This window comes from Maniola jurtina, chromosome 26 (genome assembly GCF_905333055.1).
Source record: "Maniola jurtina chromosome 26, ilManJurt1.1, whole genome shotgun sequence".
In the NCBI taxonomy this organism is placed as follows: Eukaryota; Metazoa; Arthropoda; class Insecta; order Lepidoptera; family Nymphalidae; genus Maniola; species Maniola jurtina.
Genome location: NC_060054.1, coordinates 1,866,373 through 1,884,578, shown reverse-complemented (window position 1 = coordinate 1,884,578; position 18,206 = coordinate 1,866,373). Strand labels below are relative to the sequence as shown.

The following is an 18,206-nucleotide window of genomic DNA, read 5'->3' as shown; positions in this document are numbered from 1 at the left end:
GCGTAAGTGTATGTCTGTCCGTCTGTCTGTCTACTACGTTTTCACGGCCAAACAGTTAAACTGATTCTTACGAAATTTGGTACAAAGTTAGCTTATATCCCAGGGACGGACATAGGCTACTTTTTATCCCGGAAAATCAAAGAGTTCCCACGGGATTCCTAAAGATCCATCCGCTTATCTGATTTATATGAAAGGTACTGAGATAGCTTGCGTCCCTGTAATTGACATAGGGAGCTTTTATACCGGAGAATCAAACAGTTCCTACAGGAACCTTCAAACTTACATCCACGCGGACGAAGTCGCGGGCATCCTCTAATAACTAATTCTTATCTATTACACCTGCAATTCAGGATGATGTGTTTTAATATGCCCTTTCAAGCTGCAGTTCTGTACAAAGGCCTGCCCACACACCTGGCAGGCGTACCGTCTGTCGTCATTATGTATCCGCATATGCTCTCGCAAAGTTTTCTTTCTGGCATACGACTTATCACACAATGAACACTCAAATATACGTGACCCATTATGTTTAACCATGTGATATTTTAAATCATTCTTAGCGAAACAGGTGTACGAACACATTTCACATTTAAAATCTCTCTGTTCCAAATGATCCCGTTTCATATGTGTGGATAATAGATATTTTCTGTCAAATATTTTATCGCAGAAGTTACATTTGTACTCCAGCCTCGCTTCGCCGTGCTCTTCCACCATATGCTTTTGTTGTTTGAAATAATTTACAAAACGCTCCCCACATTTCATACATTTCAACCGTTTGACCATTTTGTGGACGAGGTCAATATGTTTTTTCAACTTTAGGGGGGTAGTATAAACTTTTTTGCACGTCTCACATTCATAACTACCCTCATTATGTTGCTTGGAATGTACTTTGAAACGACTTTTAGTGACGTAACCCGTCCCACATTCCTTGCATATATAATTTCTAAAATGTACGTTCATATGACGCTCCATAGCTCCAAAAGTTCCGAAATTGCCATTGCATATTTGACACTCATATATATTGGGGGTTAATTTGAAAGGGACCATGCGGTCGGGGCAAGCTTGCATTTTCTTCTTGTGTTTTTTGACCAAATGGAATTTCAGTTCGGCCAAATTCGGAATTTCTTCATTACATATTGTACATTTCAGGTCTGTGACGTCGACATAGATTATAAACGCTTCCGCTCCTAGTGTGTAAAGAATAGTCTTCAGTTCAGTTTTTGTATGACTCTGTTGATGCTGTTTCATTTCTGTTACATCCTGGAATATCTTGGAGCAGTAGAAGCAAGGGAAACCGTTCTGGTATTTGGGCTTGAACGGAGCGACATTGGAGTTTTCTATAATGAGTCTAGTGTTGTGAATGTACGCTAATTTCTCCATTCTATTTTTGTCTTTGACTTTGCCGGGTGTACCAGGTCTTTTCTTTTTGGGGTTGCTATTTTTTACTTTGACTGTGAACAAAACAGAATTATCATCAGAAAAAGTTAAAAACAAGACATTATATTATTATAGAAGCAGGCGTTATTTTGCGGAAGTCCATGATATACAAGGAACCAAAAGCTTAATTTGCTATAATCCGCCAAACCAACAGCTTGCTTGCAATTAGGCATTGTAAGGTCATAGGCATCTCCTGAGGATGCTCCGGTGTCGGGGCGAAACACGCGTCGAGTGGTGTTGGGATTTGTGTGGTGCTGCGTGGTGGTGGTGCGTGTGGCTTGCTTGGTGGCTGGCTTTTCCGGCATGTTTATCAGTGGGAGGGAGGGCATGTCGCATGCTGCATGTTGCACCATACAGATTTCGTTGGTTGGCGAATTATAGCAATTTGGTTCCTTGTAAGATACATTATGTTTTAACTTGTTTCAAGGTCTGTATTTCATTGGTGTACATTGAGTTTTAGTCGGCATTAGGCGCTTTTCTGCGCAAACTAATTTAGCCAATGCGACTTACTTCCTGTAAAGGCACGTCACACTAATATTATAAAGGCGAAAGATTGTGTGTATGTGTGTGTGTATGTTTGTTACTCCTTCACGCAAAAACTACTCAACAGATTTGGCTGAAATTTGGAATGGAGATAGATAATACTTTGGATTAGCGCATAGGTTACTTTTTATCCCGGAAAATCAAAGAGTTCCTACGGGATTTCGAAAAACCTAAATCCACGCGGACGAAGACGGGCATCGGCAAGTATAAAATAGAATTACCTTGATCTTTCGACTCAGGCCTGGAACCATCATTTTGCTCTGCATATTTAGTTTCAAAGTCCACATCCGCTTCTCGTTTTATTTCCACGCATTCCATTATAAGCATCGATGAGGGATCTGTGACAGAATGATATCATGAAAAGAAGTGTGAGTGCTAATATCATAGCCCTTCTATATCATACACCCATACTAATATTATAAATGCGAAAGTGTGTCTGTCTATCAGCTAGCTTTTCATGATCTAACAGTCCACACCCTGGGAACGGACATAGGCTACTTTTTATCCAGGAAAATCAAAGAGTTCCCACAGGGTTCTTAAAGGCCCATCCGTTTAATCAATTTATATGAAAGTAGAGGATGCCCGCGACATCGTCCGCGTGGATTTAGGTTTTTTAAGGTCCTGTGGGAACTGTTTGATTTTCCGGGATAAAAAGTAGCCTATGTCCGTCCCCGGGATATAAGCTAACCCTGTACCAAATTTCGTCAAAATCGGTTAAACTGTTGGGCCATGAAAAGGTAGCAGACAGACAGACAGACAGACAGACACTTTCGCATTTATAATATTAGTATGGATTTTGTTCCAAGGTAGCAGGCATCCTGGAAATTGACATAGGCAACTTTTATCCAGGAAAAGCAAAGAGTTCCCACAGATTTTAAACACCTAAATCCATGAGGACGAAGCCGCAGGCATCATGTAGTCATACATAATATACATAAACAAGTACATATACATATACAACTATAAAGACTTGCCCTGACTGACTGATCTATCAAAGCACAGTTCACTTGGAATTTCAACAATAGGTTCCTTTTTAACCGACTTCCAAAAAAGGAGGAGGTTCTCAATTCATCGGAATCTTTTTTTATTTTTTTTATTTTTTATGTATGTTCCCCGATTACTCAAAGACCCCTGTACCTAGGTATGAAGTCGGGCGAGCTTCACTCTTGGATTTCTAATTTTGTTTTAATATGCTCGCTCGACTTCATACCTAGGTACATTACACGTGTAGCTAAATAAAAGTTATTTTTTACTTTTTAGTGTTTGTGGTTTTTGAAGTCGGTTTTATTTTTCTTTTGAAAATTTTTTATATTATGTGGGCACAGGAAATATCCTGAAACAGAATACCCTGGGTTTAATAAGAGATAAAAGTTTTACCCAAGAATTTAAAAGAGAATTACCCAGCTCTTCCTGCCCATGCATGGAATCATCATTTGATTCTGAGCTCACGTTCGGTTCACATTTCACTTCAACCATCAGCATTGTTGATGATGATGGGATTTCAGGGTCTGAAATATAAAAAGCTATCATCAAAACATGACTTCATGACTTATAGTACTTCACCTTTTTACTATCTTACTGCAAGGGATCGCCGAGGTCTGTATTCATATGTAGTTGCTATTCCATGGACAAACAAGAGTGAATTGGCATCTTCTAGGTAAACGCGGCCACATCATCACTTTCCATCAGGTGTGATTGTAGTCAAGCACATGCCTATAGTGAATATAAAAAAGGACATGTGTAAAGCGATTTGCTTCCTCGTTTCTAATTAAAACTGCTAGGATATGGAACACCCTTCCGGCATCTTTTTTTTCCTCCAATTTTGACATGGGTACCTTTCAAGAGTGAATAGGCATATTCTGGACAAGCGTGTCCATCTTAGGTAGTATCATCACATGCCAGCGAGTCTGATTGCACTTTGTAGCCAAGTACTAGTCAATGATTTAAAAGAAACCCGGCCAAGTGTGAGTAGAACTCGCGCAACGAGGGTTCCGTACTCGGGTATTTTTCCTACATTTTGCACAATAAATCAAAAACTATAATGCATAAAAATAAATAAAAATCTGCTTTAGAATGCATACCACTTCGTATAGTTATCTTACTTGTAAATGAAAATACTAATTATTTGTTCATGAACACATTGATGTTACCACAAATTCTCAGTTTTCGAATGTTTTCCTTTACTTGTGCTATAAGACATACCTACCTGCCAAATTTCATGATTCTAGGTCAACGGAAAGTACCCTATAGGTTTTCTTGATAGACACAACTGACAGACAGACAGACAACAAAGTGATCCTATAAGGGTTCCGTTTTTCTTTTTGAGGTACGGAACCCTAAAAAAATGGCAAAAGCATTTAGCATTGAGATGATAGTACTGTGTATTGAGATTGAAGGATTTCGTCTGTGTTGGTGTTAGCTGGCAGGCGTGCTCTGCCTTTTTGGAGTGTTATTTTTTTTGTTAAAACTGACTGGAAAGCGCTGTGAAGGGGTGCCGTGCGTATGTCGGCGAGCGCCGGCACAGACGGGGTCCATACTTGTATAGTTTAACTAACTTGTTACAAATAACTACACACTTGACATTGGCTAATCTTTGTAAAGCCAGACGAGAGAGGAAAAAAAATTGAGATTGAATAATAAACTCATCTCACCAGTCATAGAATCTTCTTGCTTCACCTTACAGCTGGTCAGGCTCCGCTCTGCTTCCAGAACCATCTTCTTGAAGCTGGTGGCATCTCTCAACCGCAGCACACAGGATGTACATATCAGGTTGCTTTTACCAGTTTTGGTGCACAACTAAAATAATTATGTACTCAATTCTGGTAACTACACTACTAACTAAACCCCAACACTAAACGCCTTAAAAGATGGCACATATTGGAATTGGGTGAGAGATGATGCTCCATAATTTACAGCACGAAAAGGGAGGACATTTATTGGAATGCCCCCAAACTAACGAACAAATTTTCACAGCTCCCCAAATCTGGTTATGGCCAGAGGGCTGATCGCAGATGGACTTATTGGAAACGAAAAAAAAAATGATGAAAAAAAAAAATTCTGGTAACTGGCCACCTCTTTTGAAACACGCTCAATGGTGTCAAAAGGTGTGTACACCTCGCCCCAATACAATATACATATACATACAACATTACAAAGTAATCAATATCTGCAGTTTTATAATATGTACTTAATATTAATTACTTTGTATGTTTATACCTTTTACTTTGTATGTAGTGGACCCCCTGTAATCCGAATAGCGTTTTGCAGGACATTGTTGAACTATCTTTGTTGGATTAAAGAGTACTGGACCCCCAATGGTCTGGAATTTTTTACAAAAGAGTACCTTGTAATCCGACAAATTACATCCAATGATAAGATTCTATATGTTATACATACTCTGAAGTACAAATCATACTTCACTATGTATGTCAAATTTAGTAAATTCAATAATAATAATAGATATGTCGGATTACAGGGGGTGCCAGATCAGACAGGGGCCGGATTACAGAGGGTCCACTGTATTTAATATTAATAAGTAAGGAGAAATTTCCCAATTGAATGTCAATGTACTGTTCAATCTACTGGGTCTTGGAAGTAGAGATTTTACATGAAGGTTCTATCATTTTGAGAAATCCAACAGGATGTTTAAAAGTTGTGGAAAAAAGTTTATATCAATTAAATCGTATTTAATTAATATAAAAAAAAAACTATCATTTGTACTACAATTTTTATGAGATCGATTCAAGAGTAGACTTGATCTGAGAAAATCATAAAATCCATAACCATATCGATTTACATTCGAACAAAAAATATCGATATTTCGATGTATTGGAATATTGGTGGTCGTGGAAAAAAGTGTATAATAGATAATTATATAGGTTTAATGCAAAAGTATGTTATCACTAAGTAAAAAGGAAAAGCATTCGCAAAGATGTTTCAGTGGAAGGTAACAAGTCTAAATTAAAAATTTATAACACCCTCAACAGTGAAGGTTACATTAACTAGAAAAAAGCTGATAACTTTCAACCGGCTGAACCAATTTTCTTGGATTATAGCTAATACTCTCGATCAAGAAACCTTTCAAATAAAAAAAAATTGTTGAGGAGCTACGATGCCACAGATAGATACACACGTCAAACTTATAAAACCCCTCTTTTTGGGTCGGGGGTCAAAAAAATCAATCCCATCTGAATACCTGAATAATTATATTATTTACTTACAAACACATTAAAGCATTCCAAAAATATTTGAAAATAAATTTCGCGAGTGCCGTTCCACTCGTACTCCTCCATCAGATCGCGGTGGTTGCCCAGCGCGAAACAACACCTGCATTCACCATATTTCGTATTAACTTCGCTTTCATTCATTTTTCAGCAAAAATATTTACAAATTCATTTCTTTTCTTCAAAAACACCACAGAAAATCCACGAAAATTACTAGGAAAAATAAATCAAAACAAAAAATCACAAAATTTAATGATTTTGACACTTGTAGGGATGCACATTGCGATCATAGATTACGATTCGATTTGTAAGAACTAACGATTTTTGTATCGATTCAGGAGAAGCTTTAAGTGAATCGATTACAAAATAATACGAGTCAAACCAAGTCTACGAATAGCGATTGTCGCTACGATGTGTCATATAAGCGTAGAAAAACGTCTGAAAGTATTTTTTCATTGACAAATATATCATTTCTGTAAATCGATGTATACGGATTAGCCTTTCCCATACAATTCCGTCCGCAAAAATACGCTTGAATCTTACGTCATCGTTATTGACAAAGTCAATAGACTTTTGCAAATTCTATTGACTTTTTGAGCGCGTTTTTTACTTCGAAGGGCCTATCCATATATGTACATCGATGTTTCTGTATCACTATTCGTAACCAAAGACTACAGTGGGTTCGTAACCGACTGAGGTTGTGAACCGTGAAGTGATCGTCAAAGCGTTTGGAACTATTCACGAAATATGGTTGATAAAGTCAATTAAATCGTATTTAACTAATTAATAAAAAAAAATCTATCATTTGTACTACAATTTTTATTATTATATTTTATTTTATGGCGCGCGCGATTTACTACTACAATTTTTATGAGATCGATTCAAGAGTAGACTCGATCTGAGAAAATTGAAAAAAACCATAACCATATCGATTTACATTCGAACAAAAAATATCGATATTTCGATGTATCGGTATTTTGTAAGAATATTGGTGATTCAAAAATATTGTACATACTTTGTTTAGAGGTAGGTAGGTACTCCTAGTCAAATGGATCATGTATGCCATGCCTTTTAGGGTTTCGTCCCCGAAGAGTACCAACGGGACCCTATTGCTTCCGCTGTTCGTCTGTCTGTCTGCGAGCTGTATCTCATAAACCGTAATAGGTTGAGAGATGTCACCATAAATTCACGATTTTCGGATTTAGTCCTTTACTTGTGCTATAAGTCCTACCTACGTGCCTTTCATGATTCTAGGTCAACGGGAAGTACCCTATAGGTTTCTTGACAGACACGACGGACAGACAGACAGACAACAAAGTGATCCTGCAAGGGTTCCGTTTTTCCTTTTGAGGTACGGAACCCCAAAAAGATGAACACTTTAAATATGATGTCTATAAACAATGATATTATGGATACATGATTATTTTAAGAGTGGCCACTAGGTATGTTGTAATTTATTCTGGGCAAAGATTAAAGAATTAAAATCAAAATTACTTATCATCGTTTATTGTGTATTGCTTTGACTTAAAATAAATAAATACATTAGGTACTAGACTCCTAATTAATAAATTAAGTATAATAATCCTCTATATATTCAGTTTTGATATAAAATAAGGAACCAAAAGTTTACTTCGCTACAACACGCCAAAATAGAAAAATCTGTGTTGTACGACGTGCAGTATCACACTTCACACTAATATTATAAAGGCGAAAGTTTGTATGTGTGTGTGTGTGTATGTTTGTTACTCCTTCACGCAAAAACTACTGGACGGATTTGGCTGTTTGGAATGGAGATAGATAATATCCTGGATTAGCACATAGGCTACTTTTTATCCCGGAAAATCAAAGAATTCCCACGGGATTTCGAAAAACCTAAATCCACGCGGGCAAATCGGCTAGTGCGACATGAACCGCCCGCCCTCTACTACTAAAGAAGAAGTAAAAGCAAGCAATACCACCAACACAACGCCACAAAATCATCTAGAAAACACTCAATGTACGTTTTATATTGCATATTGCATGTTGTACCTAGATTTGTCTGTTTTATTTTATTTTTTATTTTATTTGCTTTGGGACCGCCCACAGACTTACACATTTAAATTATACATGTTATTCCTTACATTCTATGGCTCTTATGTAACTCCACTTACGTGCATTAACATAAAACAAGTCATACAGTATTTAAGTTCAAACTAAAATGCCTAATTTATTACAAGAATATAATGTTTTGGCGGGTTATAGCGAATTTAAACTTGTCGTTCTTTATATATCATGTACTTCTGCAAAGTAACGCCTGCTACTATATAAAGTATTCCATTCAATCAGCCCGTAAGCGTCCACTGCTGGACATAGGCCTTTCTAAGAGCGCGCCACCACACACGGTCCTCCACCTTCCTCATCCACCCACTCCCCTCCACCTTCAGGTCATTGGTCATTGGTCCAGCGGGCTGGCGGTCGTCCCACACTGCGCTTACCCGTACGAGGTCTCCACTCCAGAACACGTCTGCCCCATCGGCCATCGATTCTACGACAGACATGGCCTGTCCATTGCCACTTTAGCTTGCTAATCCTTTGAACTAAGTTGGTCGCTTTTGTTTTTCTGCAAATTTCCTCGTTCCATATCCGAACCGCAAGACGTCGGGCAAGTTTCCATCCTTATGTCGTCAACATTCCATCTACACGCACGAAACGTTTTGCGTCTTCATTCCTCATACGCATGGCTAAGGTTTGGAATACTCTTCCGCGATCAGTGTTTCCTACCAATTACAATCCGGGTATCTTTAAAACAAGAGTGAATAGGCACCTTCTAGGTAAACGCGTCCCATCTTAGACCACATCATCGCTTTCCATCAGGTGTGATTGTGGTCAAGCGCTTACCTATCGTAAATAAAAAAAAAAATATTTTATCCCTGAGAGTAATACCCAACATAGTTCACTCCATAGCTCACTGAGCGACTTTTAATTTGTGGACGAGGCGAATAGTGTCCACATTTCTACTCCATACGTCATCACAGGTAGGACACAATCATTGAAGACCTAGATAAGACATCTATCGGTTGATAAAATTATGAAGATGATTACACACGAAAATCACTTAATGCCTGATCTATTGCACCTGCAATTCGGGATGATGTGTTTTAATATGCCCTTTCAAGCTGCAGTTCTGTACGAAAGCCTGCCCACACACCTGGCAGGCGTACCGTCTGTCGTTATTGTGTATCCGCATATGCTCTCTCAAAGTTTTCTTTCTCGCATACGACTTTTTACACACAGAGCACTCAAATATACGCGAGCCATTATGTTTTATCATGTGATGCTTTAATTCGTTTTTAGCAAAACAGGTGTACGAACACATTTCACATTGGAAGTCTCTCTGTTCTAAATGATCCCGTTTCATATGTGTGGATAATAGATATTTTCTGTCAAATATTTTATCGCACACGTTGCATTTATACTCCAGTTTCGCTTCGCCGTGCACTTCCACCATATGTTGCTGTCGCTTAAAATACTCGGTAAACCGCTCATCACATTTCACACATCTGAACCTTTTTACCATCTTGTGAACAACGTCAATATGATTTTTTAACTTTAGGGGGGTAGCGTAAACTTTTTTACACGTCTCACATTGAAAACTACCCTCGTTGTGTTGTTTGGAATGTACTTTAAAACGACTTTTGGTAACGAAGCCAGTCCCACATTCCTTACACACATAATTTCTAAAATGTACGTTCATATGACGCTCCATTGCACCAAAAGTTTCAAAATTGCATTTGCACACTTGACACTCGAACAAATTTGGGGTTATTTTGAAAGGGACAATGCGGTCAGGGCAATCGTGCATTTTCTTCTTGTGTTTTTTGATTAAATGTGATTTTAGTTCGGGCAGATTTGGAATTTCTTCATTACATATTGTACATTTTAGGTCTGTGACATCGACGTAGACTATAAATGCTTCAGCTCCTAGTGTATTTAGTACCGCCCTGAGTTCTGCTTTCGTATGCTTCTGTTGATGAACCCTCATTTTTGGTAGATCGTGGAACAGCATTGAGCAGTAGAAGCAAGGGAAGCCAGTCTGGTATTTGGGTTTGAACGGAGTGACGTTGGAGTTCTCTATAATGATGGTAGCATTGTGTATGTATGACAGTTTCTCAGTCCTGTTGTTGTTCTTCATTTTGCAGAAAGTTGCACGGACGGTCTCTGCGTATGTACTGGGACTGTAGTTTTTTACTTTGACTGTGAAAAAAAACAGATTTGTTACAGTAAAGATCAAATTCAAAGTATTTTTATTCAATTAAACTTTTACAAGTGCTTTTGAATCGTCAAAATAATCTACCACTGTTTCTGAATGCCGTTCCTACCAAGAACCAGCAAGAAACTCGGCGGTTGCTCTTTTCAAGTATTCAATATACAATAATATGCCATACTGTATACAAGCAATTGCAGCGCCGTGTATTGCTGGAGCGAGTTAAATCCAAGCTTTTTGTCATTTTTTTTTTCTTTAAATCTGGCTTTACTCTGATAGCCAATGTCAAGTTTGTGATATTTTCAAGTTATTGAATTTATACAAGTATGGACTCCGTCTGCGCCGGCGCCCGCCGACATACGCGCGGCGCCCCTTTAGAGCGTTTCCCAGTCAGTTCCACCACCAAAAAACACCAACACAAAAACCAGCCACTCTTGACAAAAAAAAACACTCCAAACAAGCACAGCACGCGCGCCAGCAAACGCCATCGCAGACAAAGTCCCAACTTTTAGTCATTTACATAATCTTTTTTTTTTTTTTTTTTCTTTTTTTTCCAATTGTATAATAAGCTTTTTTCAGGAGCATACTTTTAATAGATTTTTTGAACTTGTGTAAAGGCAAATCTAAAATTGACTGTGGTATTTTATTATAAAATATTGCACCCATTCCCACAAATTCCCACTTTCCTGAGGCGGAGTGTTGGATTTGCGAACCTATTACAGTTTCTAGTTTGTTTCTATATCAAGTCAGAATAGAGTTAACGTGGTTCGTCGACGTAAGCCTGACTAGTTTCGAATCCAGGGTCCTTTTTCACAGGAACTTAGCTCGCGGCACGGCTCGCTTGCGACTGTGCCCTGCTCGGACCGCTGTGACCCCAAATGGTTCAAAATTAGTTGGACTTACGTCGACTAACCATGTGAGTACAGCCGCGATCAGCTACATGAGGGTTCCGTACCTCAAAAGGATAAACAGAACCCTAATAGGATCACATTATAATATTTCGTTAGACCATGAAATAAGTTTATCAATAGTTGTGTTAAACAAAATTTACCTGGCTCTTCTTGCTCAGGCATAGAATCATCATCCGTGATCCCAACATTCTGCTCATCATCACTTGATTCTGAGCTCAGCCCTGGTTCATTCTTTATTTCCACATCAAGCACTGATGATGATGATGATGGGTCTATTGGATCTGGAATGTAAAATGACAGCATGCTTTGATTACTTATACCTCGGACTATGAGAGCGAGGGAATAGAGATTTTGTTTTTGTGTTTAATAATATATTACTTTGACTAAAATACTTTGTGCAGTATAATATCTACAAAAGTAATCGACAGAGGTTGAACTAATTAACAAGCTGAAGTGTCAGTGGGCAGGCCATATCTGTTGCAGAACCGATGGCCACTGGGGTAGATGCGTTCTGAAATGGAAATCAGGTACCAGCAACACACTTTCGCATTTTTAATATTAATTTAAAATAATTCATGTATATAACTAATGTCAAAAATCAAAATGTCGCACTTTAAGATATCTGTTAGTCAAATTTTTAGTTTTTATTTTGAACTTTGAACAGAGTGAAGTGACTGAGGATTTGAGGAAACTTCCAGTTTGATCCTGAATCGACAATCTGTTGAATATTAGAATTAAGAATCAAAGAAACCTAGTCTACCTAGGGTCAAATGTAGGTGACATTTGATACCTTCCAGTGTAGTTGAGGTAAGCCAACAAGGCGGGAACATTATTGCTTGGAGAAAGGAGGGGTTTTTAGTAGGTAGGAGTCTGGCACTATCTGATTCAGATGTCTATTTCCCCTCCTAAGCGAAAAAAAAGTGTAGGTGAAGCCTGTCTCAACTGAGCTTTCATGTTGATTAAAAAGAAATCTCACCAGTCACAGAAGCTTCTTGTTTCATCTTACAGCTGGTCAGGCTCCGCTCTGCTTCCAGCACCATCTTCTTGAAGCTGGTTGCATCTCTCAACCGCAGCACACAGGATGTGCATATCAGGTTGCTTTTACCAATGTTTGTGCATAACTAAAATAAACAAGGAAAATAAGTTCAAACTTTTTAAGGTAAAACTTTTTAAAATTGAAACCATATGATTAATGTATGAAAGTGTGTGAGTTTGTTGGTATGTATTGCAATCACTCCACTACAAAAACAATGTGTTTGATTATTCAGGATAAAAAGTAGTCAATGACTGTTTTTTTTAAATTTCTATTCCTCTGCCCCGCCAAGGACTCCTAGGGTTTGAAATATTTTTTGAATATTACCTACTATTTATTAAACAGCGGTATGGACCCAAGAGTGTTAAGTTTTTTTTTAATGAATGGGCTACGCCAGAAGACTTAAGACAAAACTTAAAATGTTACTTACGAACACATTAAAGCATTCCAAGAATATTTTGAAATAAACTTCCCGGGTCCCGTTCCACTCGTACTCCTTCATGAGATCGCGGTGGTTGCCCAGCGCGAAACAACACCTGCATTCGCCGTATTTCGTAATTTCTTCCCTTATGTTCATTATGTTATGTAGCTATTCCAGGAATTTAATTACAAGTTTCTAAGATTGAAAACAGAAATTCTCCATTATTTTCGATATTTGCATTTTATTATTGCGATTTTGAATATTATTATTACTCTTTGGTCTTTGTTCTTTTCTAACTGGCTTTACGGCTCCGGGTTCTAGCTTTTTAATTCTTTCAAGTAGTGTATTGTCTAAGGTTTCCCCACACAGACCAATGACATCCTTAGACTATTGGTTTTCAAAACGTCAGCGATTACATAATCTTTGGTTATGCCTTTTCGCGGGGAATTATGAAATACAAAATTTAAATGCACTGCATGCAATTTAATTTTTACAATTATTATCACCTTAGGATAAAATTAATACACTTCTTGAAAAGGGAAAATACGCTATTATTCTATTTTAACCGTTTATCATTTTCATGTGCCCTCATATGCTCCTTCAGAGTATAGCTCCTGGCATAGGACTTGCAACAAAAACTACAAGTGAATGGCCGTTCGCCTGTATGTTTCAACATATGCTTCTTCAAGCTGTGGTTAGTAATAAACGCCATGCTGCACACTTTACACTTTTTATTCTTATGCCCATGCGTTTGTCTTATGTGTGTCGCTAAATAATGTTTTATGTTGTATTCCCTGTCACAAAAAGGACATTTGAATGTGTGTGTTATGTTGTGTGCTACAGACATGTGTTTGATTCTATCATTGTAGTGTTTCATAGGTTTGAGACATATTTGGCATTTGATTATTCGTTTGGAGTGTGCACTTTCCATATGATTTGATTGGGACGTCTTAGTTTTTAGCACTTTACCACATGATGTGCAAGGGTATGCGCCATTTTCGTGAATTCTTTTATGGACTTTCAAACGTTTAGAATTCATAAACGATTTACCACAGACATCACAAATGCAGTTTGCGTAGTGCTCATTCAGATGCGTGGTTAGCGTCCTGAAAACATGGAACTCTTTTTCACACAAGTGACAAGTGTATGGACTCAAATTAACTTTGTAGTCAGCTATGCATTCTTTGTAAACTGTTTTATTATGTTTTTCGACAAAATGTTGGGCCATTTTATCGACATCAGTCAAAATCGTACCACAACGGCGGCATTCCAAATTTGAAATTTCGATTTGGAGCGAACGTGGGTAACGTTTTATTTTTTTTAATTCAGCTTCAACATCCAGGTGTGATTGGGAATAGTGATTTTTTAAAGAATTTATATCCATAAAGTCTTCAGTGCAGAAGAAGCATCGGAACCAGCTTTTGTGATGGCGGAACGGACAAGCTGTTGTTTCTATTAGAACAATTCTGCAGGTTAAGATTATGCGTTTTCTTTCGGACACTTGTTTGGTACTCTTCTTCAGCTTTATTTCCAATTGGCCTGGAATCAAATTACAAAATTCAAAGATTTAATGAATGAAGCCTCCTAATTGATTTAAATATTTAGTTTCAAATGTCAATTTTTAACAATGTAAGGGAATCTAGCAACTTTCATTGTACTTCTAGTTTACAATATCAATTGTAAAGGGAATTGCAAATTTTTCCATGGAGGCTGACAGGCTATTTTGTTTATTTCTTTCAAAATCGCATCACAAAATGGTATTTGTATTTGGATTGGGGACATATTATAAAAAACGTCATAATAACATAATTTTCTAGTGTCACATTGCATAGATGTAACTGAACGTAAAGATCACAAAACAACTGATCTAGAAAAAAATTATTGGAAGTACTCAGAATTTCTTGGCAAAAATCCCACAATCCAGTCCCACCTACTTTTGGGCAGTCCTGGGAATCGATCCCAGGACTCCAATCAATCATGCTAACTACTAGACCAGCGAGGCAGTAAAAAACTAACTACATAAAACATACCTGTTAAGTCAATTTCAACTTTATGGTCAGAGTTCTGAAGTCTGTTTTCCGTTACTTCCTCAAGTAAATAGTCATTCTCAACAAAATCTTCTTCCACAGAACAATCTTTCAATCTTGCTATTGGGGTGTCAGAATCACAATTATACTCCTCATCTTTTTGGTTCCAACTCTTTGCCTTCACATTGTTTTGCTGTCTTATTTTTGGTGGTTTCTTCTTATATGATTTTGAGTTTGGACTTGTGGAATAATCTACACAGAAATCAGAATGAATATTACAGGACTGGTAAAGGACGAGCTAGTCATCACACAGATGACTAGCGAAACATCAGTGCACTGTTTGTAAAAACAAGCTTTATTTGTCTATCTGACGCAAGTTTGTATGCGTGGATATAGGTTCTTAAAAAAAATCTCTTTGATTTTCTGAGATAAAATGACCTTAATATGTCACTCCTCAGGGTTTTAACTATATCCATGCAATACATCGATCGTTATGGCATGATTGAAGGACAAACCAGTAAACCAACAAACACACTTTCGCATTTATAATATGGTTAGTGATCTGTATTGTCACTTACTACCAGGAGAGAACACAAAAGTTACTTGTCATTGAATTTAAAAAAAACAAGTGTGAGTTACTCTGTAGTCTGGCTCTGTAGTCTCAACTATGTAAATCAAAGGAGTTGGGTCAATTTATAACTATTCTTGAATTACTTGTATAATACCTTTCCTAGATGTCCAATAATGTGAGAACTGTATATCAGCTTTGACAACTTGCTGGTGGAAACTGGAAGCCCCACGAAGTTGCTTCACACACAAATCACAGACCAAGCAACTGGCGTCCATTTCATTCATATGTGAAAGCTGAAACAAGTACTCTATAAATCATTCCGCCAGCCCGTGATTCAGCTTGAGTTTCCTCTCAGAATGAGAAAGGCTTAGTTTAGTTTAAATTTAAATTAGTTTAAATTAGCTTAGTTTAACTTAACTTTACTTTAACTTAATTTCCATCTTATTATATTCTTTTAAAATTTATAACTTAGGTATTTTTTCATAGTCCTTAGGTTAGCTATTATATTATATTTCATATTTTACTGTACGACTTATGTTTATGTTAATGCATGCTGTGACTGCCCGTAAGTGGAGTTGCATAAGAGCCCTAGAATTTAAGGAACAACATGTATTAAATCTAAATGTGTAACTCTGTGGGCGGTACTATAGTAAATAAATAAATAAAGGCTAGTCAAGTTTGGATTGAAAGACTTTACACAAGACCTTACCTTTGAGAACATTATAGGGAACTCTCAGGCATGCAGGTTTCTTCACGATATTTGGCTTCTCCGTTAAAGCAAGTGATAGGTATTACAGCTGTGCATTTTTACTTGAAATAAACTATAAGTGTACTAATAATAAACAATCATTCATCATATAATACTTACAGAGACACCAAAACAATCCTGTAATATATTCGCAAATACTTCTTTCCCACCCGCGTCATTTATATAAGCCGCAGTTAAGTCCCACGTCCCGGTGCCTGACAAACAGCACCGGCATACGTCTGGCGTCAATATCGTGCTCGAAATATTCTCGAGATCCATGATTTTAATACAAAAAAGTCTTGATTCAATATGTAACTAGAAACGTAAACAAACCAAATTTGAAATTGCAAAAATAGTAGAAAAAAAAATTTAAAAAAAAATGACGTAAGCTTTTTTAAACTAGAGGTTTTTTTTTGCAGCTCTGGGTTCCTTTTATAAGCCTAACATAAGCAACATTTTTCTGACACATAAATTTAAGAGTAATTACCAACATTATAAAAAATGGCTAATGGTTCTTGTGTTCTTGTCTGTGTTTTGTTAGATTTTTAAGCGGGAAAATTCTTTTGATTATTGTCCACTGATTTCTGATTTACTGTTTTGCTGTTCATCAATATTTGGTTAGTGTTGTCATTTCCAGACACACGAAGTAAGATCTAGTTTTCCAGTAACAATAGAAATGCGTAACGTAGAGATAAAAGCGAAAATCAGTGATTACGATGCAATTTGCGAGATTGCTGAGGCGCTGAGTGGTTCGCCACCAACTGTGATCCAACAAGACGACACGTTTTACAAAGTAAATAAAGGCAGATTGAAAATGAGGGTGTACGCCAACACCTCTGCAACCCTCGTGAGATATGATCGAGATGATAAAGAAGGTCCGAAGCTATGCGATTACGATCTGTTGCAATTTTCTGTCAGTGAAAGTAAAAAGGCAAAGGATTTGGATGATATCTTGCAAAAGTGTTTGGGAATACGCGGTAGAGTGGTTAAAGAGCGGTAAGAACCCTAAATATTTATTAATATAATAGTCATTGAAGACTGCAGAAGTCTCCATCTTAGTTCTTCCATACATGCTTTTAATATTTACTTAACCATTTTTGTTTAGTGGATTACTAATATTGTATTCGGAAAAGTTATATAAATTATTATGGTATTTTTTTTAACTCCATTGTTGTTGCTACTGAATTTACATACATAATGACACTGGAAAGTGCAGGGTTGGAAGACCCCTACAGGGGTTGGGTTGTGCAGGGAGCCGCTGGGTATGGGCGGAGCAAGACTGTGGCGTGTGGAAGTCCCTGCAGGAGACCTATATCCAGCAGTGGAATCTATCGGTTGGTAATGAAGGTTAGACAGACAGACACACTTTCACATTATAATATGAGCCTGGATTTGCAGGAGACTGTACATGGTTGGCCAAACCCGTATACACATAGACAAAGTACAAGACCTTGGTAACTTCATGGAATTAGAAGTGGTGCTCCGACCAGAACAGAGTTTGCAAGACGGTCAAGATATAGCAAGGGACCTACAAACCAAACTTGGTGTTAAGGATGAAGATTTAATACAGTGTGCCTATGTTGATTTGTTGGATGAAAAAGATTAATGTTTCAGTTATGAGTAATTTCATTGATTGTCAATGGTGCTTTTGGACTGTGAAAAATTGAATGTACAAAGTTTCAAAAAAAAAAAACAAGTGAATTTGTTAGGTATCTGGTTTTTTATTAATTAGCATGGATTAAATAAAATGTGTAAAGATTTTTTTTTGAGAAAAGCTCCTAAAAAAATTTGTTAGAATTAAAAAAGGGTATAAGGTGCCCCGCCTTATACCCCGATTGCCATGTCAACCTGTCGCCAATATAATAAGCATGCTCATCTGCACTTTGGAGACTGCAAATTGCTGCAAATGCTTCTGTGACGTATGCTTTGATGCTTGTCAATCCGTTGATTTGATGAATCAAAGTGCACCCGTCTACGTTGCTAGTTATCAAACCATGGTTATGTTGCCGATGCTTGTTTGTTGCCAATACATCCTACTCTATGGTTTGCCAC

At 37.4% G+C, this 18,206-nt stretch overlaps 4 protein-coding genes across 5 annotated transcripts; 1 reads left to right on the top strand and 3 right to left on the bottom strand.

Moving 5' to 3' along the window:
- Positions 1-198: 198 nt before the first annotated feature.
- On the bottom strand, positions 199-13,280 carry LOC123878482 (zinc finger protein 626-like). 2 transcript variants are annotated; one of them, XM_045925668.1, is made up of 6 exons: positions 13,267-13,280; positions 6,198-6,374; positions 4,629-4,773; positions 3,378-3,485; positions 2,199-2,315; positions 199-1,448 (listed from the first exon to the last, which is right to left on the bottom strand). In XM_045925668.1, exons 2-6 carry the CDS (start codon positions 6,342-6,344, stop codon positions 334-336), a joined length of 1,632 nt encoding a protein of 543 aa, XP_045781624.1. In that variant the 5' UTR covers positions 6,345-6,374; positions 13,267-13,280; the 3' UTR covers positions 199-333. The 2 variants fall into 2 exon arrangements, with proteins under 2 accessions (XP_045781624.1, XP_045781623.1); XM_045925667.1 differs by lacking the exon at positions 13,267-13,280 and having other exon boundaries at positions 6,198-6,450.
- LOC123878483 (zinc finger protein 431-like) lies at positions 9,101-13,070 on the bottom strand. The gene is made up of 4 exons (XM_045925669.1): positions 12,818-13,070; positions 12,331-12,475; positions 11,495-11,635; positions 9,101-10,433 (listed from the first exon to the last, which is right to left on the bottom strand). The coding sequence occupies exons 1-4, from the start codon at positions 12,962-12,964 to the stop codon at positions 9,307-9,309; spliced, it is 1,560 nt and encodes a 519-aa protein (XP_045781625.1). The 5' UTR covers positions 12,965-13,070; the 3' UTR covers positions 9,101-9,306.
- A 5-nt stretch (positions 13,281-13,285) lies between the features above and the next one.
- LOC123878486 (myoneurin-like) lies at positions 13,286-16,522 on the bottom strand. The gene is made up of 4 exons (XM_045925673.1): positions 16,275-16,522; positions 15,561-15,699; positions 14,839-15,087; positions 13,286-14,347 (listed from the first exon to the last, which is right to left on the bottom strand). The coding sequence occupies exons 1-4, from the start codon at positions 16,431-16,433 to the stop codon at positions 13,365-13,367; spliced, it is 1,530 nt and encodes a 509-aa protein (XP_045781629.1). The 5' UTR covers positions 16,434-16,522; the 3' UTR covers positions 13,286-13,364.
- Positions 16,523-16,700: 178 nt separating this feature from the next.
- LOC123878495 lies at positions 16,701-17,858 on the top strand. The gene is made up of 2 exons (XM_045925690.1): positions 16,701-17,150; positions 17,553-17,858. Exons 1-2 carry the CDS (start codon positions 16,831-16,833, stop codon positions 17,758-17,760), a joined length of 528 nt encoding a protein of 175 aa, XP_045781646.1. The 5' UTR covers positions 16,701-16,830; the 3' UTR covers positions 17,761-17,858.
- The last annotated feature ends 348 nt before the right edge of the window (positions 17,859-18,206 follow it).